This window comes from Manacus vitellinus, unplaced genomic scaffold (assembly GCF_001715985.3).
Source record: "Manacus vitellinus isolate BGI_N305 unplaced genomic scaffold, ASM171598v3 scaffold_6_pilon, whole genome shotgun sequence".
Taxonomy (NCBI): domain Eukaryota; kingdom Metazoa; phylum Chordata; class Aves; order Passeriformes; family Pipridae; genus Manacus; species Manacus vitellinus.
The window spans coordinates 25,422,903-25,444,387 of NW_021940750.1; the positions used below are offsets into that span (position 1 = coordinate 25,422,903).

General features: G+C 40.2%; 1 protein-coding gene across 3 annotated transcripts in view; it reads left to right on the plus strand.

Moving 5' to 3' along the window:
- Nucleotides 1–18,897: 18,897 nt before the first annotated feature.
- The window catches only part of SPATA7 (spermatogenesis associated 7), a 36,686-nt gene continuing 34,098 nt past the window's right edge, over nt 18,898–21,485 (plus strand). For 2 of the 3 annotated variants that reach the window (XM_018082890.2, XM_018082894.2), the window contains exon 1: nt 18,898–18,946. In XM_018082890.2, the coding sequence (XP_017938379.2) occupies nt 18,919–18,946 (28 nt within the window). In that variant the 5' untranslated portion in view covers nt 18,898–18,918. The remainder of the gene's footprint in view (nt 18,947–21,485) is intronic. The other variant, XM_029964276.1, reaches the window with a different exon arrangement.

Sequence of the window (21,485 nt, forward strand, 5' to 3'; positions counted from 1 at the left end):
AATTGTGTATACTGTTTAAACAGCACATCATATCTGCTCAGAGGATTGTTCTGCTGTATCCCTTCTACACCAGGAGAAACTGTTTCTAATGTTTCATTTTGTGAATGTGAGGGCATGGAGGATGACAAGCAAATTGACCACTAAAACCAAACCTGCGGAATAAAGACGAGTAATCAAAGCCTGTGCTATCACTTTATACTTCCTGCAAGCACTGCTGTACAGTGACTGGCTGCCAGCAGTTCTGCTGCAAACCTGAGCATACGGCTTCAAGTAGTTTTGCTTCTCTAATGATGCACAGAAATATGACACACCAGTATACAAATTACCAGTAGGGTTTTTTCAGTCACTTCTGTAGGATGCAGATGAACTTCCTCCCCATGCCAGGAAAGGAGAGGATTTGATTATGATTTTCAAACACCACTTGGATCATTTTATTGAAAACCACTGCACTGGCGTAAATCTCCTTCCACCATCACACGAACACACTCCCCAAGTCTGACTCTAAATGTACCTATATAGTTAATCAAACTATCCACTTGGGCCAGTCAGTTGTTAACAACACAGAGTAAAGAGTGTAAAGGTCCCTTTGGGCTCTATTATTTAATGTGTCTTTTTATACCGTCCACACTAAGGGTTATATTGCAGCAGCATTTTGCTCCTGCCAACAAACATGTGCCATCGAGGAGCCCTGAGCAAGCAGTCACATCTGTGTCCACTCCTGTACCACCCATTTAGCAGAGACAATGATCACTAGAAACAACAAAGGAGCCACTGATAAAACAAACAATGCTGTGAGCCAGAGATCACTGCCATCCCAGGCAAGTTTACCATGAAAATACTCAAGAAAAAGGGAGAAGAGAGGAGGGAAAAGATATATCAAATATAGAACTGTAAAACTTACACCTTGAAGAGGTTTTACCCACGCAGCCACCCAACCCCACATCTGAGTAGCATTTTGTAATGCACTGCTAGGACTGAGCAAGAAAGACTGAACAGCGCACATGGGAAGCAGCCAAGCATCCAACGCCTCCTCCCATTTGGAGTCACATATTCTCCTACGAGTCAACAGACACAAGAAATAATAATAATTGTTATTACTACAGTAATTATAGTAATAGAGAATCACCAACCTTGAGGATCCCAGTTCACCTGTTTTCTTGGAGTCTCGATTGGAAATTTCATTGCTTCCTTTTTGCAAAGGGAGTAAAAAGAATTAAATAAATTCCCAACCTTCCTGTCTCGATGCTGCAGTCAAACAAATTAATTTCAAATTATAGGGAGCCTGCGCTGTTTGACTGAGAGGAACTGGTGGTTGCCAAGGAAAAAAATACACAAATAAATCGAAGAGGTTGGGGAGGGGCGGGCAGGGGAGTGGAGTGGAGGGGTTGGTGCCGACGAGGTGAGGAGGGGTTCAGACACCCCAGCAGAGAGAGGGGTAGAAGGGATGGACTGAGGACCGGAGAGAATCTGGGGGAGCAGGAACAGAGCAGACTGAGATGGCCAGCGGGTCCAGGGTGCTGCTGGCTCCAGGAGAGGCTCCCGCAGCCGTCTCGCTCCATCCACCTGCAGATGTCAGGATGGCGGGGTCCCCGCTGCAGCGTGGCCCCTCTGCTGCGCCCACCCGAGGGGCCACCCGGGCTGGCGAGCAAGCAGGCTTGCCAGGATCGGGGAGTCGGCCAGCCCCCCACACCCCCAGGGACACCTCCCACACACGCACACGCTCTCTAGCCTCAGACACCACCCGAAAATGCGCCCACCTCAGTTCAGCCCCGGGCACTAGAGGGGTAACAAAAGTCAGCCATGGGGCGTGAGCCGCAGCAGCATGGCTAGGGCGAGGCAGGGGCGAGGCTGGGGACCACCCCGACTGAATGCAGCAGCAGCCTGGCTCGCCCAGGAGAGCCGGAGCAGGAAGGGGAGGAGGAGGAGGAGGAGGGAGCCACCCTATAGCTTTGGAGGGAATTCACGGACCCCCTCTCTGCACTGGCTTAAAAAGAGGGTGGAGAGAGGCTGTGAGTCCCTTTGTAAGAGGCGGTGGCGGGGTTCCTAGGGAGGGGGCAGGCTCCGGCTAGTACTCAATGGGTATCTTTCCCGAGAGGGGTATGCAGGCTTGTTTGGCAGAGTTTGCAGCCAGAGACACGCTCGACTAAGCTACGAGCAGCAGTAGCGGCGGCGGGAGCACATGGCAGGAGTACGGCAGCATCCAGAGCCTCTGCAGCACAGGGGGAGGGGAAGGGCAGGGATCCTCCGAGCCCCCGCGGGCTCTGGGGACCAGAACCGGATACCTCGAAAGCCAGGGAAGCCCTGCTCCCCATTCTGTCCCCAATCCGCACGGTGGGCAGCGTTAGACACTTCGCGTCAAGGCAAAGCCTGGTACAGCAGGGCTGTAAGTTGTGGCCAAGCTGCGGGGAGGGGGCAGGAGGCTGAAAGCCTCTTGGAGCCCCCCTAAGGTCTCAGGAGGCTTCGGGGAAATGGAGGACACGTGTGCAATTACCAAGCACTTGCTGCTTTCCAAGTCTGCATTCTTCCCTCCTCTCCGTCCTCTCCAGGCTTTCCCTCAAACCTAAACCAGGCTGGTAACACCAGAAAGGTCTCCAGTTCCAGTTACAATACATGCCCCAGCTCCCCTCCCTTACCCAGGAAAACAAAACCCCAGCCCCTCTGGGGGCCTGAAGAAAAACTGTAAGAGATTAACCCTGTCCTGCCTATTCTCTTCCACAGGGGAAATCAACTCCTTGTGTGAAGGAGAGCGTTCCCAGGGGATGGTTTAGTGGAGAGATCTACAAATTTCTGTGGGTCATGGTCAGACACACATACCAGAATCAATTCAGAGGTCCATAGATGATCTGAATTTTCAGGAAACACGGTTGTGATTTAAACCTGGTGGCTGAGATCATTTGTTCCCTGCTTTTTGCCCTGTACTTCTTTTTGCTCAACTGCCCTTTTTCTGTCTTGCTTTCCTATCTGTTGCTCAGATGTTAGCTAACCTTGTAAGACCAAAGAGAGAAATCTGCCCTGGTGAGGAGAAAAAAAATCCCTCGAACCAAAGCAGCTTGTAATGTGTGGCTCTCCTCAGGAAACTCGTACTGTGGAGATTGGCACACTCTTTTCACATCCACATTCTGAAGCTAAATCTGTGCTTGTTCCCAGTCTTTATTCAATCCTAAGCAGAAAGAGGAAATCAATATTTGTGAATCCACATTTCCATTTGGTGGTGGTGTACAAGGTCCTGTAAAGCAGTATGTAGTTCAAAGAAACTACATGGAAGTAATGCAGCAAGTTTTCCTGGGGGGAGGTGCTGGGTGTCTCTTCTTTCCCTAATCCAAGCACCCTGTGGCTCTTGTTTTGTGCTGTATGGGAGGAGGCGGGAGAGGCTGCTCTAAGGGAGGACATGGTGAGAATGATAATGAGCCTGCTCAGTCAGACCTGAATTTGAGATGATTGCAATGATGACATCAGGAGCACAAGGTATTTCCTTTTCAAGCAAACCACGATGCATTCTGAACAGGCTTCAGGATTTCTGTTGACATTACTTCTGCAAACTGAATGGAAACAAAAGTGAGGGTAGGCTTTGCTAATTGTGCTGTGTAATCGCTTGAATCATGTTTACAGTAACCTAAAAGATTTCAAAGAAGCCTTCTGAATGCCTAACAAGATCACTTTGATATGTATCACAAGATACATATCAAATATGTATCAATAAAGAGCTATTCATGTATTTATACATACACATGTATAATATATATCCATGTAAATAATTTTTCCTTAGCATTCAAAAGTTTCCAGTTCATTGGCATCTCCTTTGTACATTACTGGGAAAAACTACAATATAGATATATACTACTCAGTTGTGTCACCCTAACCCAAGCACTACCTTGACTTTGTGCTGTAACTATCAGCAGTTAACTGATGACCTGTATTGTGCCACAGACACCTGTCCTCTGAGAAGTCACCTAAGATAATCAAAATGAAACAGTCCCCTGAAAGGCCAATGGCATTAAATTCCTGCTAAGATATGCAGGAAGTCTATAGTCTAGAGATGAATTCTTCAGGTAGTTCATTACCAGAAAATCATTCTGATTTTTACAGTCTAAAGAAGAGGAATTTTCATGTGGACATATGAATCCTTTATTATTAAAATGACAAAATAGAGACATCTCATATTTGTTTGACTTACTGTAACACTAAATAGATAATAATGACACAATGACATATTCATGTTTCTTGTATACCCTAATGTTCACATATTCGCACAAAGTGTCTGTAAGTTCTACATAAATGTTTACCCTCGCTATATAACTTAAAAACCTTGTGGCAAATCAATTGTGATTGATCTGTCAGGTACATAAATGTAATGGTACATAAATGTCAGGTACATCATGTAATTGTTTTGCAATTTTTTTAGTATGTTATGAGCATGAAAAACTTGCTCAATTATTTCAGTGCCTCAGACCTGCAGTTTTATCCAGTGGGCCAATTTATTCCCGAAGTAATTCATTTAAAATCAATGGGGTTACTCCAGAGATAGATTTGGCACAATGAGTGCATCTTTCACTCACAGCACAGCTGTTGCATAGAAACGTAACTATTATCTTATGCAAATTAAAGGCCTTTCACCCCTCAGTGATGTCAAATTCTTATGATAGGGAGAACTGGTGCCTTGAAGCTATAGTGTTTCAAGCTGTTACTCTGTCAACTTTTATAAGCTAAGTGGATTCAGTAATGTTTAATATTTAAATGAAAGCTCACTGAGAAAAAAAAAAATGTATCATGATCAATCTGTTTTAGTACCTGCATAAGAATTTTCAGGACTTGACTTTATATCAGTAGTTTATCACACTGGTCTTCCTAAATTCTTCCTTCTCATTTAGGGCTTATTGTTCAGCCTTAAATGTCATCAGAGTTGGTGTTAGTTGAGAATCAGTGCCTTACAGAACAGGGCCTGTGACAATCACAACACAATAGAAAATAGGCTCTCTATTACAAGCATTCTCATTGAAAGAAAAATAAAATGCTAAGTGCCCTTTTGCAGTTCATTAGTAATATGGTATGAATGATTTAGAAGCTATTCTGATGCAACTCAAAGAAAGCCATAGAAAAACAAATTAATAAATAGTTCTTATACTTACCTAAATCCAGTGAGCGGGAGTGGAAACATGCCTTGATCCTTGATAGTAGGTAGAAATCATCTATAAGTTGCATGTTCCACTTCTTGGTTGCACTGAAGAAATGAAACATGGTTAGATAGAAGTCTAGACAGTCTTTGTGTCATTACTTTACAATGTACTCATTTGTATATGTAACTATTTAGTTTATGGTTAACTACATAGTTGTTTGAAATCTGCTATTTCTAATTGTGAAGATAATTCTGTTTATTGCCACAGGAGTTCTGTTATTTACAGAGACCAAGAGAGCCAGAGAATAACCCAAACGAAGTGCATCCTGTTCTTTATATTCTATTGATCCATTCTGCAGTAGTATTAATTTGGGCACAATACAGTGCGGAATCCTTTTCTAACTTCTTTAGGAAGCTTTCTGTCAAGGAGAAAATTCAAAGCTTTCTCTACAGGATAACCTGAAGACCCTTTATTCAAATAGTTTTCAGAAGGTTTAGTGTCGTTAGGAATCAGGAAGTTAACTAAGAATAAGGACTGTGTAAGGAAAAGCAACCTACTATTTTTATTGTCTTCTATTGCATTCAGTTTCTTAAAACTTTTTAAGCCATAGCATACAGTGCTGTGGTTTTATTATTTTATGGATTAATCCAAGAACAGAAAATTTACTGATTGGCAGAAATGGTTTCAGTGAAAACAGTGAGTCTACCTAAGGAAACTACACCTCCGTATAACCTTTGCCAGGATGGTACCACAGCCTGTCTACAGGTTCCTTTGGCCAGTGACACTAAACAGAATACACTATGGATTCTACCTCTCATATCCTAACATATCAATCATCTAAATGCCAGAACAGATGAGGGAATACCTGCTTCACAGTTTGTAATGATCTTCATCATTCTTCGTTCTTTTCTGGTACCCATTCCTCATTAGCCAGACTCCAGCTTTCAGCCACCTGTTATATCAGTCCCTTTGTATAGCCAGCAAGGACAAAAGTGGAGTAGTTACCTCACTTTTTTATTCTATCTGAAAAAGTACATGCACATTATTAGTGTATTAGTATGTTGTAGAATTTTTTCCAGTAAAAGATAATGCCATGTAAAAACGTATACCCAAAAGCTGCACAGTACTGTCTGTCTGAACCCACTCACATTTCTTTCACATTAGTTTGACTTCAGTACAATTACTCCTGAATCGTAGTCATGAGAGAATTACAATCTGGCTTCCAGTTTTTCCATGATGTCCCTGAATAATCATCATAAGATCAAAGGCTGATATCTGACAAAAATAGCAAGCCTGATTAATAAAAACAAGCCACCAAATTCATTTTTATAGAATTCCCTCATGTAATTTTTCTAAGATTTCTTACTTGATAGATACATGACGGTCTATTTTAGCCAGCTGATAACTTTCTTCTATATTAAACAGGAAATTTGGGAGTTAGCTTTCGGAGATCCCAACATTTCTTTGCCATTCACACCAGCAGCAGAGCCACGAACGGAAGGATACGGGCAGGACCCAGCCCAGTTTGCTGACACCTTTCAGGACCCTGGACAGGGACGCCCTCTGCTTCCCGGCTGTCTGTCACCCACCGGTCCCACCACACCGGGGGCCGGGTGGGGGAAACAGGGGTGTGAGCCCCGCTGGGGCATGAGCGTCCTGGCCCCGTGTGAGAATCTGGCCTGCCAAGTGCAATGGCAATTCAGACTTTGTAAAAGAAAGTAGCAGAAGGCACGGGGGGAGAATAGCACACAAAATATCCGAAAAGTAAGAGGCAGTGGATGAAGGGCCATCAGTATCAGAAGCATAGTGACAGAAGTATGGGCAACGATGCTAGTGGCAAGGTCAAAAGGGAACAGGAAAACCACAATGCCCGTGATACAAATGAAAGATTGGAGAATAGATGGCTTAGACATGAGAAGGGTAAGGATAAATGGGTGGGACAGACTCCTTATTTTGAAGGCAGAATGAGGGATAAATGAGTGAATGGGTTTAATGCACTACAGAAATATATTAAACCACACTTGCAAATGCAGGAGTCATTTAAGGAATAGTATAAAATTGCACTGCTTGAGTAGATTGAGGAAAACAGAGCCAAAGAACACAGTTTTATGTATATGCTTGTTCTTCTAATGCTCTTTTGTTTAAAGCCTCCAGACGTAAGAAATAAACTTAAGAAGCTTTGTACTTAGAACACACAGGGATCTTGGGCAAGAGTTCAGGTTATTTTCTGTGTTGCTGCATAGCCTGCATGTTTTCTTCTTAATTAGCAGGACTAGTAGAACTAATACAGCTACATGGAAGAATGCTTATCCTGTGCTCTGACCTTACCTCCCACAAACATGACAGCAGCCTTATCAGCCAGTGGGGCAGGGTCAGGGGTCATACACACCAAAGACATTAATGCTGGTCTCAGAAGCATTGTCTTACCACCCAATTTTACTGAAAACTTTCATATTTCTTAGAATCAACTATGCCACTAACTGCAGCTGTTCATTTCAGTGTTTTCCAATGCAGTATATTGTATAAGCAGCCTATGAAATGTGAGGATTAATGCAACTCTAGAACAGTTAAAGTAGAGAGGAACAGCCTGCACAAACACCATTCATGGTGACCAGTCCTATTATAGTTGTGCCTATTTCTTTTCTACTCTGAACAGCAAGGGAAGAAAGAAGCTATACTGAGTATCTGAAGGGCTGACTACAACTCTTGCATTAATCATCATCACTTTTACAGTACTCAGAAGAGCTTTACTACTTTCTAAATTAGGTAACACATTTCTCACATGGCTCGTGTGTAAGAAGCTGTTCCAAAAATGTGAAAGCAATGGAATTGGAGCTGTGGAATAAGGAACAATGGGGCTTCCTATTGAGTTTAACTGTCCCGCACTTTCCCTCAGCCTTGTAGCCCAGGACATGCATCTTCTCAGCCACAAAGATGTAGAAAGTTTTCAATCACTAGTTCAGCCATTGTTTGGAAGGCTAACACTGAATTGCCTGTGTCTCTGTATCTGCATACCACTGGCATCTTCAGTGCTGGAACTCTCAGGAGAAAATTACTTTGAAATAGGATGATATTTCAAGCAAAATAGAATCAATAAATTATTATTCTGTTGTAGGAAGAGTGGGGGCTGTGTTCTGAGTGTAAATTAAAAATCATTAATATTAATTGTAGGAACAGTGTGACAGGCAGTATAACAATCAGGAAAACAGCTCATGACTGATTGTCTTAATATACTAGCAAGGAAAAAGCTATTGCTGCATTTCTGAAGATATGCAGCCTAAGAGTAGGTGCATCCCAGTTTGAGTTTCTACGCAAACTGTACACGTACATCCATATGGAGTCACAGAAAAGAAATAACAATACAAACCCACAGGTGGAATCTAATGGATTTGGTAGAAAGAAAGCACTGAAAAGACAAGATTCACCCTAATATATAACATCATCATCTACAACAAGTACCATTCTCGATTTCATTAACTGTTTTATAGTATTTTGTGGGAGAAGATGAAGTGGAATTACAACAGTTCTGATGCAACATTGCAAGAGAATGCAGTGTTATTCACACATGGCATTTTCTCAGCAAAGTGAGAAGCTCACTGTGAATCAACCCATAGGCAGTGACTTCTCATACTCAGCAGATCTGCTACAGCCTACAGACCAACAAGTCATTCAGCTACCCATTAAAAGAAATATGTCACCATATATAATTATAATAAGGTTCTAGACTATTTATACTCTGGTAATACAAAGGCAATAAAGAGGTTATGTGAGTTGGGAATTATACTAAGATAAGATCTCTTCATGTTGGAGAATGGAAAAATGTCATGTACATTAACCTCCTAAGCTAACAGTTGTAGGTTGTCTGCAGGCAGCCTCCTTTATACATTTACATTTTGAATACACACTTGCTTTAAGCCTTTTATGGAGTAATTCAGGAATGCATCCCTACAGCTGTAAAACAGCTGTACTTACTTCTGTATGTAATGCATAGGAAAGCCTTGAGATCTTCTATTTAAAAGGAACAATAGAAACCACTGTATTTTTACATCTTTACATTGTGTGTGTCTATAAAAATTCCATTCAGTAATTCTGATCTGCTTTCTTACTATACTAAATAATGTGATGCAGGTAATCTCTAGATCCCAGAGATTTATTGTGGAACAGTCAGATCAAAAGTACTTGTATTACAAAAGGCATGTACAACTCAGATTAGCAGTCTGAAAGCACTCTGGATATTTTTTTTTCTTTTTTCATTGTCTCAAAGAAGTTGTTTCACAAGTTCCCAAAGATATTCAGGCAAACAACTCTGAGTCAATAACAGCCACCTAAGTATCTTGTGGTTCTCTTAAGCACACACCACCAAATCTATCCATCAGTATTGTAACCATGCTAATGGAATTAAAGAAGGAAAGAATTTAGCACAGAACTACATTGGCCAGCATTTTGAGTAAAGAAAGGTGATGGAAAGAATGAAGACTCTGCCACCATCATAATTAGCTTCTGCAAAAAGTTTTTATAGTGGACTCCATCGTAGAGTTCAGAAGTAGCGCAAAAGTGTACATTTATGGTACATATTTTCTGAATGCCAGGTTGGAATTCAGAGCAGCTATGACTATAAAAATATTGACAGGAATTTGACTCAACATTAGGTGCTGCTAAACATATAAACAAGCATGAAAGTTTGCTATTACAGGTCCTTGCTAGATAGATTGATAATTTGCTTTTGCCAATGCATGCTATACTGAAAAATATTGTTATTAAAGAAATAATATAAGAATCAAGACATACACATAACTGTAACTATCCTTTTGCTTCATAATAGCATACCTCTTATTCTGGCAGTTTATTCTATACAAAATCTTTGCATAAAACCACCCTCCCCCTCAACTACGACAAACGTCTATAAATTATACATACTGGCAGTTTCATATTACTTTTGGCAGTATAGCATCATTTTTTAATTATAATAAATATCTCATTCTTGATTTTGTAACAGTCCAAAAAGAATAAATCACAAAGCCTCTTTAATTTTTCATTTTGTGTAATCACAGAAATTTATACCTGTCAATTTATCCTTGTATGTCAACATCCTTTTTCTCATAATGCTCTTTGTCTTTTTTATCTTCTTTCCACTGTCTTGAGAAGCAGTGGTCAAAATTGAATTAAACACAGGTCTGTTCATTAAAGACCTATTGCTACTTTATTTAATTAGAAAGCAAATTTTTTTGCATTATTTTCAGTGCTTTTAAACATCATTATTCATTTTGTTTCTCTCATAACTGGGTAAAGACATTCAGTCAAAGTACACTACAGATGAGCTGGGATCCTATTGTTTGCCCATTTCTTTTAGGAAATTCATGGAAACATTGAAAGCAATACTCACTTAAGCAGTGACAAACTCAAAAAAAATGAGGTGATATTTAGTATTTTCAACATATGCTTTCTGCTTCAGAGTTGTGGAATGTCCATGGCAGACAGGACTCGTTTTGGTTCTGTTTCACTCTGACTTGGGATGGATATTTAAATAAGTTTATAGCAGTTTGTCATGAAGTTTTCCAAAATGAAAAATATTTCAGTTTTGGTTTTAGGAATGATGTCATAAAGAAAAACATACATTTTTAGCCTACTTTATCCTCTGCCATGACATTCACTATTCATTGATCAGGGTTAGCAATAAAAGGCAATTTCCTTTTGTTTGTAGTTGTTTCTGATTCACACATAGTGGTAGGAGGAAATCCAGCTGTTGCAAACATTGGATACATGACAGTCTGGCAGCCAATACCATCTTTAGAGCTGCCATGGGAACTGACAACAGTCAACCAATATAGCCATACATTTCGTTTTGGAGAAACGAGTTTTACAATCAGCAACACTGCAGCAGTCACAACACAGCAAACATGAGTTAGTTACTGAGATTCAAAACAAATGGCCAGTGAGATCTTCAAATGAAAATTATCAGCCCAAAAGAGGCAGTCTCACTCTACTTTCAGCAAATTAAATGACATTTTTTTACACACAGTGAAAAAGCAGCAGAATTGATGTGGCTGAACTGCCACCATCTCCATTTGCACATCGTATACCAAACATTTTTGCTACTGTCTTGATGTTTACTAAAAGAATCAGTTTTTTCTTCAGTCATTTCCAAAGCAACAAAGAAAATATATCTCTATAAATGCAAATCTAAAGAGTTACAGGGAGTCTTACATTCACCTCCTTTTTGTTTTGATCATGAGTGTTTTGTTTTTCATGTCATCTTCCTTCTCGGATTTTTTATTCCACCTAAAAAATTGCTAATATCACTAAGACCAAGAACAACTAAGGCTGCTTAAAAATTACATTAAGCTTTATTCAGTTAAGCAACTTGTATCTTAGATTGCTATCTCCTCAATCCCTAGACTTACGAGATATGGTTAACATACACCAATTAAGAATCAAATTACTACAGTTCCAGTAAAATGAATAGAAATTCTTTTCCCATTACTTCTGTTGAGATGGAAAGAACCTCCTAATATTTTCTAACCCACAGTATCAATGTACAGTTCACTGGGTACATACTGAAGAGTGTATTGCCTTATGGTTGTAGGTGTCTTAGCCCTTCAAAAATGAAGGTGAGGACACTGATTCTTATCTATCAGACACAGCAAGATTATAAAGTTTCTCCAGAAATCCTTCCATAGTTCTGAGAAAACTGAAAAAAGGAAAAGAAAACTGTATGAGAGAGAGGGACATGATTAGCCCTAACCAAGCTACCAAGCTCAAGGTGATACTAAATAACTGGAAAACTGTGAATATAGTATAATCTAGAAAGGAAGAAAATTATCCAGGTAGTGACAGGTCTGCTGGTTTGACCTCAACACTCTTCAAGGATATGTTTTTAAAAAGCAGAAACAAAGGACTTATGGATGTAATCAATAAATGCAAAAAAACCTAATAGGTTTATTAACCAAAAAGAACCTGAGGGGTTTTGAGATGCACTTAGCTAAAAGGCAGATAAAACAGGTAGTTTATCTTGATAGATAAACTACAAGGATTGAAGTTATTGGTGATGATGCTGGAAGACCAATATTGAAAAACTTTTGATACTTTCACAGTACATTTTGTAAAATAGCTAATTGTGCATATTTACAACTGATGGGATGTGGGAATGACAGAAATTGAAAGGTATTGCCAATACGTATTATAATTTGAAAAGTATTTATTAATACTGCAAATTAGAACACAATTGGTATTAGCAGTACCAAGTGCAAAGGCATTCCTTGGAGGACAAAGAATTGTTGTTATGAAAAGCAGATGACACAGGAAGAATGAGACATGGGAATATTAAATGAACATGGAATGTCTTGGAAAACAAAATTCATATGAACCAGGTAAATGTTTCTGGCACAGATCTTACTAGAACATATGAAAAAAAACATGAACTGGGGGAATGGGAATCCTAACTTCTGAAAAGTTAACAGAATAGCATGAGACTAATACTGGCACAACATTAACTGAGTATATACAATGATCATGAATGTAAGGGTTTGTATTCCTCCTAGGAATTGAATTTTTGAGCAAACTTTTTAAGAGGGCTGCATGCAACTTTTAAGACAGAGATTTAACAGCTTATGGAAGAGATTTATAAAATGATGTTGTCTTTCATTAAATAAACCATTAGAAAACATAAGACTTCCTACTCTAGTCATATTTTTCTTTCTTTCTGCATTGTATAACAAACTGATTTGCTTACTCAGAGTAAATTCAATTCCTTCTAGTCTTGTGTGGAATTGCTATACTCTATTACAGATATTCATGTTTAATATTAAAAATCACAGGCCCTATTGGCTTGTATGACATTACATTAGGGATAAATATTCTAAGTTTAGGTCTCATCCATATAATGTAATCTGCAGTTCTGATATTTATTATGTTATTTCTCCTTCTATTGATGATAAGCATAGTGCAAAAAGATTCATCCCAAAAATGCAGACATATGCACTAACTTTAAATGTCTCCATTTTTACTAGCAGCTATGAATTAAGGTGATTCAAACTGCAGCCTACTGAGGCACCAAAATTGCTGTACTCAAGGTCACGCGTGGCACTGACAAAGCTATAAACACATCCTGAGCATCCTGACCCTTGGGCCTGTGAAATATCCATCAAACTGAAGGTCCTTTCTTTTCTGATACATGTAACATGTTAATGGAGGAGGGGAGAAAAAGGTTTTATATCAAATTTTAAAACAGTAAATTTCAGGTTTTGTCTAAATCTGAATGTTGGCTATTCCTGAAGTCTTATGATGTCAGTAACAACATACAAGTTTAGCATGTAGTAGATGTTTTCCTTGGAACATAACATTTACATGAAAGGAAGTCCTAAAAAATAAAGCAGTTAGGACTTAGAGTAATTCTTCCTAATATTTTTTTTCTAAGTATTAATGAAATTATTCTGCAGAAAAATTACTCTTGGAGGATTTAATTGCAACAGTTAAACTTCACACACTCCATTTTGATTCCTACCATTTTCTTGCCCATTGCTTTCTTTCATTTAGAAGTGGCTAATGTGACCAAAATTGTTATTCCTTATGAAACGTGCCATGCCAGATATTTTCTCAGTCTGTTTTCTTCACCTTCCAGTATGTGTAAACACAAAGGCTTTGATAAAGTTAATGTATAAATATTGCGGTACCTTTTTGAAGAGAAATAATCCCCCCAAACTCTTCCAGTTGGGAATTTCAGCCCATTTCTAGTAAAACTGTATTTCACATTCATGCAGATATTGAAAATGTATGAAAGGGCTTTGGAAAATCATAGTATATCTGTGTCTTCTTTTGTCAGCAATTCTAAAGCTGCCCTCGAGAATTTCTCTTCTTGACCTTCACAAAGCTGAAAGAACTCTCTTCAGCACAGAGGATCCCATTTGTTTAAGCATGTGATGGGTTAATACAGCACGAGGCAAGCCTGAGCATGCTGTAGTAGCTGTGTAGAAAATGGATGGGCCACACAAAATGCCACACTGACATTCTTCTGTCTGCCTGACGTGGGCTCGGTAGCCATAGATGATCCATCTCAGCTAAGCAAGAATAGCTTCACTGAGTTGTATCGTATATATATGACTAATCTGAGTCCTTTTCTCATCTTGACTGAAATATTAAAAAAAAGTTTTCATCCTGCTTCTCATTAGTTACTATGACAAAGCATTTCTATCTGGCACAATAGGTAAATAAGATAGAAAGTGAAGTATTTCTTATGGTCTAGATAACAAACTTATGACATTTACATATGTTTTCCCTTTAACATTCCAATTATTCCATTAGTTATTGAAGTCTACACTCTTTAATACCTAATAATTCAATTAAAGTAATGAGAAAAGAACAGTCCTCAGCAGTCAGCCCTATTAAAGAACAGTTTTTCACTTACACACATTCTGTTTGCAAACTTTTACAAGAAGAGTAGATAAACAGAAAATGACACAATGTAAGAATAAATACAAGCAGATCTTGGGTCAGCCCAGCTAGTAAGTTTTACATTACAGCTGAGAATAACATCTTCTACAATTTATAGAGGTTTCTTCCTTGCCAGATTTAAAAATAGTCTTGTAAAACAGGATAGGTGTATTATAAAACTCTGTGTAGATCTGAAGAGAAAGAATATAGAGTACAACTGCACAGCAGCTTCCTGAAGAGGTTTTGGTAGTAGTTATTCATACTGCTGGGGAGACTTCTTCTAAGCTGATAAATAGTATGGAAGTTTAACACTATGTTCAAAGAAACTTTATATCATTATATATTCCTACAGTTGCCCTCATCTTCCTTATCACATTCCCTCTTATTTTAGGTTAGCTCCCTTATTGCATTCTAAATTACGGGGTTTTAAAAACTGCAGTTTTTAAGACATGGATCATCTCCTCTGAATTGTTTCTGCATTATGTTCCCCACTGGAGCCCTAGCTTCACAAAAATCTATTACTACTGCTGCCATGCAGACAATAACAAAACAACTAAATGCATTGTCATGAAGAAAGAGACAGTCTCCAGCCCTGCCAGAACACATAACTTTCCATCATTCAGAAAGCTGCAATGATATTTCAAGATTGCACATGATTTTAAATAACTTGAAGAATCACATGACCAAAGACCATGCAGCAAACACAAGGCAGAAATCAACCTACCATTCCTCCTGGAAAAGGAATACTTTAAAAAAGCAAAACAAAACAAAAAACAAAGCAATCAAACAACATATTTCAGTAGCTATTAAGTCTTTTGGTTTTTTTTTTCCCTCACACCATCTGTGTGTGAGCTACTTCAATTATTCAACACAAGAATTTCCTAAGTAGGTAGCAAAGAAACCTGCTCAGGCAGCCTGTTTAAATGCATTTAGAAAGCACTGCCTCCATTGATCTTTCAGGGAAATGTTTTTATTTCCAGGTAGTTGTAGGGGAACAGACTGTAAGGTTAATTGTCTGATACACCGGCTGGGGATTGCTGCAACTCAGTGACAGCCCTCTGTGAGCTGCAACAAGGGATTTGGAACACTCACACAACCAGACCATGGGCAGGTGACAAACCTGCACTTATGCCAAATAAAAACTCAAATAGATCCAGGAGATTTATTTCCATTATGAAGTACATGCTGTGATAAATTTAGGGCTTTTCTAGAATACTTTGTGAATATGGTGTGCAGATCTGGTTGTTGGGCTGTTTTCTGCCTGAATATGTAGGCTCACTTTGATAGACAGCTGTAAGGAAAAACAAGCATGAAAGAAAACCAATGGCTTGAAAAAGCAAAGACTCTCAAAAAAACTTGCAGATTTTAATTTTTCAGTGTACATGCAAACTATTTTTCCAAGAAAGTCAAATCCTACAAATGCAGAGTTCTGACATTATGAACAGATCTCTGTCCCAAGTGAGCAGATAACTGTTTGAGGTCCTAGCAAGACACATAGTCTTTTTCAAAGGAAACTTGTCCTGTCTGGGCTAAGTATGCAGAAGAAAGCAGACATTTCCTTTTTTTTAAAGTATTTTTCTCTGTGTTCATCTGTTGCAGAATACTATGAACATTTTCACATCAGTTAGGTGTCTACATTGGGCGATATGCAGGGCAGATGTAGTAGACAAGGTGATAGTTCCCTAAGTTTGTGTCAGGGCAGGGACAGATGCCCACCTACACTTGCAAATGTGACTCTCAATTCCTGCTGCTTTCATTCCTCCCAGTCTAGGTGCATTTTAAAACCATGTTCTGTTGTAATGCATTCCAAGGAAAAGGGGAAAATGAAAATGCCTGCTGAAAAGGACAGACAGCAACGTTGATTTCTGTGTTTTCTCTTTTCAAATTAGGAAAGGACAAATCTTCCAGGTTTTGCCATGTTATTGCTTCTTCAACAATGGTAGGCTCACTGCAGCAATTTATGGTACTTGTTTCTGTACTTGTTCGAGTTGATCAAAGTCCAGGACTGATTCAATTTTTGTTAAGGTTTTGTGTTGGTTTTTTTGTTTTGTTTTGTTTAGTGCATGTTATAGGACTTAATGTGTTAGCACATTTTTATACATCTGGGTTACTTTTTAATTACACTTAAAATATACATACTCTCACAGACCAAAGGGGGCCAAAGGCCTAAGGCTCATAAGTGAGACTAAGCAGAAATACATAGAGCTTTGGTATGTGTTACCATTTGAGGTCAAAAATTTCAGAGCCAGGACATCTCTAAGATGCTGTGATGGCTGACTGAGAAAGAATTAGTGGAAATCTCTACACACCCTCAGCGTTGCCTAGAAACCAGGGGAATAGTTGTGATATGTTTCTAAAAATTCTCGCTTAAATTTGTCTGTTTTAATTATCTACATGGTGGAAAAAAGTATAGGAACATTAGGGAGAAGATTTTGAAAAATCAGTCATTCAGGTTGGACAGAACAGCCTACTTACCACATGTTAAGTACCACAAACAGAATTTGGGAACCTGAAATTCAGAATTCAGATAAAAACCCCAAAAAAGTATTTAAACATTACTATAAGCAGCTAATTTAAAACAAAACAAACGAACAAAAAGGCAAAAAGAGACAAGTGTTTTCTGTAGCATGATCTGTGCAGGCAATAGAGAGTATCTCAACCATGTAGAGTTGAGAATCTCATACACTTATATTCTCTCCAGTATCTTCAGGTATCTGAAATGGAAACTGTTTAAAGACTATCTCTAACTCTAAAATCTACAGATTTAATTATTTTATTTATATCGCAGTATAAACCAGAGACCCTGAAACACAAGAACTATGGTAACTCATTTCCTGAAGCCTTTTCCCCAAATATCCAATTTCACACACAATCAAAAATCTGCTTCAGAGAAAAAAAAACCCAAACAAAACACAAAACAGAAAATCCCAAAACAGTTGGATTAGTTTTTTCTGGATTTGCAGGTCTTGCCTGGCAGATACTCTCTATGACATTGATCTCACATCCGAGAGTAATATGAGAAAATTACAAAATGCTACCAAATTACTTTGTTTTGAGAAAAAAGTAAGGGATTTGTGACATCATGGTTGACGGTAGTTGAAATGCCCCAGTAATAGATGTTTTTACCAAAAAAGCAGTCAGAAAGACAGAGGACCACCAGAGGATGGAGGACAGATGAGTTTCCAAGGCATACATTTCCTCTCTCACCCATCCCAGACAAATTTAACACCAACTACATTTTGAGATTATTTTACAGAAAATAATTTGGCAGTTTAGACTGCCAAAATGAACACTACAACATGAAGCATAAGAACTAAGGCCATATCAAAGGAGTACTTAATATAGCTAATGGGAATATCTAAAATTATAAGAGATATCACAACATTCAATAGTCAACTACTGAAAAGCTTTTGGTAGAGTCTACAAAAACTTTAAATGGGAGCTTTAAATGTGGCAGAAGTAAGGAAGAAATGTTGTTTTCAAATACCATCCCCTTGATTTTTGTTGTGATTTGAACTACATTCAAATTATTTTTCCTAGCATGTAAGAAGATGCAGCAAACTACATTAAAAAACATGTATTTAGCCTGTAATTAATACTAATTTCTAGATAGTGAAAGTGAATGCCTTTCCAGCTGGGGCTACATGTACCCTCTTGTGAGGTGTCTGGCTATGGAGGGGACTGCAGTGCCCCTGGCAGGTCAGTGAGAAAAATCTTCACACAAAATATACAAAAAAATCTCAGAGATTTCGCATTAAGGAAAACAGCAACTTGCCCAACAAAATGTAAATATAAGCCTATCACTTCTTCAGAAAGTTCAAGTCTAGCACATCAGCATACATATATTAATCAATGGGATAAATCCTGCTTATCAAAAGTTTATTTTGTAGTTCATTTCTAAGGTGCTTCTTAAATTCTTCAGTGTAATGCACTGGGAACGCTCTAAGCTCTTGATTTGTCACTTGCTTCTCTGAAATATGAGCGATTTGCCGTAAGTTTGTCCCTGGCATTCATTATTCTTCGACTTCCTGTCAAGTTACAAGAAATAGGCTTAGATAATGAGGGACAAAACGGGGCAGAAACTTTCTCCTGGCTGCCATGCACCGCTGGAACGGACGTTTCGAGCCCGCCCGCTGGGGGGACCCGCAGGGCCCGGCGGCCTCTCGGCTCTGCCCCCCGGGCTGGGGCTGCGGGGGCGAGGCCTCACCGCGCTCCGCCGCCGCATGGCAACGGCGAGGCGGCTGAGGCGGGACCCGCCGGCCCGGCCCGTGTCCCGCCCCGCCCCACCCGCAGCGGGGGGACGAACCGCGCACTGCCGCCGGCGCGAGCGCCGGCCGGCGCGCCCCTTCGGCCCGGCCCGGGGCATGGAAGGCTGAGGATGGAGAGCGGAGGCAGGCGGAGCCAAGGTCGGGGGCTCGTGGCGGGCGGGCTCGTGCGGGCGGGGCTGGGCGGGCGGGGCTGCCTGCGGCGGGGGCTGCTGGCGGGCGGGGGGCTGCCCTGGCGGCGGGACGCACGCGCCTGGCTGACCCGGCCGTGCTGGCCCGAGGGGGTGCGGGGCGCGGCCCGTCTCGCCTGGGCTGAGGGCAGGCAGCGCCTCCCCCTTCCCCGCTGCGGTGTGGGGTGGGCACGGCGGGGGCCGGGCACGGAGCCGCGGGCAGCGGGGCCGCTCGGGTGCTGCGGCGGGCACTGAGGGGGCTCGAGACTCGTCCCTCTCGCACCCGGCCCCCCGAGCTGGGCAGCGGGCCCGGCGGGGCGGCGGGGAGAAGAGCCAGGTGCCGGGGCTGCGAAAGAGACTGACAGCCTAGTGTCTAGAAACTCCCTAAGGGTTGTAATGCTCCGAGGGACGGGCCCTGGAACTGTCCCGCAGCCGTCATCGCGCTGTGCTCCTGTGTTGTACCGGCATCGAGAGCCGCTGTGGGCAGCTTGTCAGGCGGCCAGGATCCGCCGCTGCCTTTGCGAGGCCCAAATTTCTGTGCCAACTTTTTTTTGAGTCAACTTTTGTCTTCTTCAAAGCTGGTATTCACGGTTTGTTATAGTGGATGGTAGCCTGTGTGTTCAACATCACATGGTATTTGGCTGCAGATCCAAGTATTTTGGCTTGGGACTTTAATGCAAGTGTAGTTGAAAAACAGAAGACTCAAAAGCTTTGAAGGTCTTATAAATGGTTCCTTACACACGTTTAACCATCTGTGGGCTGCTCTGGTGCTCTGTTCCTATAGTCTTATGGGTGTTGGTCATTCATGATAAAAACAGGCATAAACACGCAAAAATGTTTGCATGAACCAACTCTGGAATAAGATATTTTTAGATATGAACTGGATTACATGCATAATATAAAACTATGGTAGGAATTAGTCTGTCCTGCACTGTAATGTCAAAATTATACATAGCTGCATAAGGTCAAAGCCTTTGAGATAACGTTATGCTTTCATGTTGCATCTCAGTGTCAGTTCCAGTCTTTGGAGACAGTGACAAATGTCACTTCAGAAGTCTGATAGCAAAGTAGAGCTTGAACATGAATTCTAATACTACATGGGAATATGAAATTCAGGCAAAAACTAGTATCTTGTGCATCCAATTTTTATGGTCTCATATAGCATGAAGGCAATTTTATTACAGATTTATTCTTTTTCTGAGTCTTCTTGGTTTTGGTTGTCAGAATACTTTTATAGACAATCAGAAAGCATGCTGATTGTTGACTATAAAATGGGAATATGTAGGATGTACGATCTAAATTTCATTCAGGTTGCAGCAAGCTTTGCTTGAATGACTTCTGTTTAACAAAAAAAAAGCTTCAAAAGTAGGAAAGAACCTACCGTGTGTGTGTTAACAGGGGAGGCTACTGCTTCTCTGCATAGAAAGTTATGATGGAGTCCATAGTGTGTGACTGGCTAGCCCAGTGTCTGGATTCACAGACACACAGGATGAATTCTTACAGAGAACAAGGATTAGCACAGGCAGAGATAATAATTCCTTACACTGAACTACCCTAAAAATTTTTGTGCCTGAGCAAACTTGGCAGAACAGCCATTGGATTGCTTGCAGACAGTTTAAGAAAGAGAGAGAATAACACATCATATTTATGGTTTCTCTGTAAGACAGTTGTATCTACACACTGTCCATCCAAAACATTAATGCAGAAGAGGTGAGATACCCTATTCCATGCCCTTGTGTGTTCTGTGCAAAGTTTATTGTTCCGACTTTGCCTCATTATTGTAAAGAAAGAACCAAAAGATTTTATTTGTTTTGTATCAGGGTTTGGTTTGTCTAGTGAGAATACTGAGCAAATAGAATTCTTTTTTTTTTTAATATATTGAACTATATAGGATTTGCATGTAGGTCTTTTTGAAGTTCAAATAAGGCTGAGGGGTTTTTCCCCCCATAGAAATATTGAAGAATTAATCCGTTATGTTTTTCCCTAATTCCAGGTATAAACCTCGAAGTTATTTATGGTAGTAATTTCAGGAGTCAGTTAATATACTCACAGATTTGTAGTATGACCTCAAATAATCTGAATACTGTAATTTTAAACCAGTTTTGTTGCTTAAATCCAGTCTTCTGCCCTGGGCTGTTTAATTCCCACAGCCAGCGATTTGCACATACCTGAACAGCAATGAAATCATACGCTTACTGTTAGTCAATGACACACATTTATGCCACTTTTATAATAGTGGGAAAGTCATCATTACTTCTGCATGGAGGATGCTGTTAGGTTTAGGCAGTTTGCACAGGCTTCAAAGATTCTAAAATTAAATTAAAATACTTCACACATTTTCAGACAACGCCCTTTTACTTAGATTTTTACTGCATTGCAGTAAATCCTTGCATTAATTTGACTGGAACTGAAAGGGTGTTAACACAGATCTGTGACTTCTGAACTGCTTTTTTTCTTTGTATTTCTTCGTTTGCCACTTGAACAAACAGCTTGTTAAACTCAAGCATTAT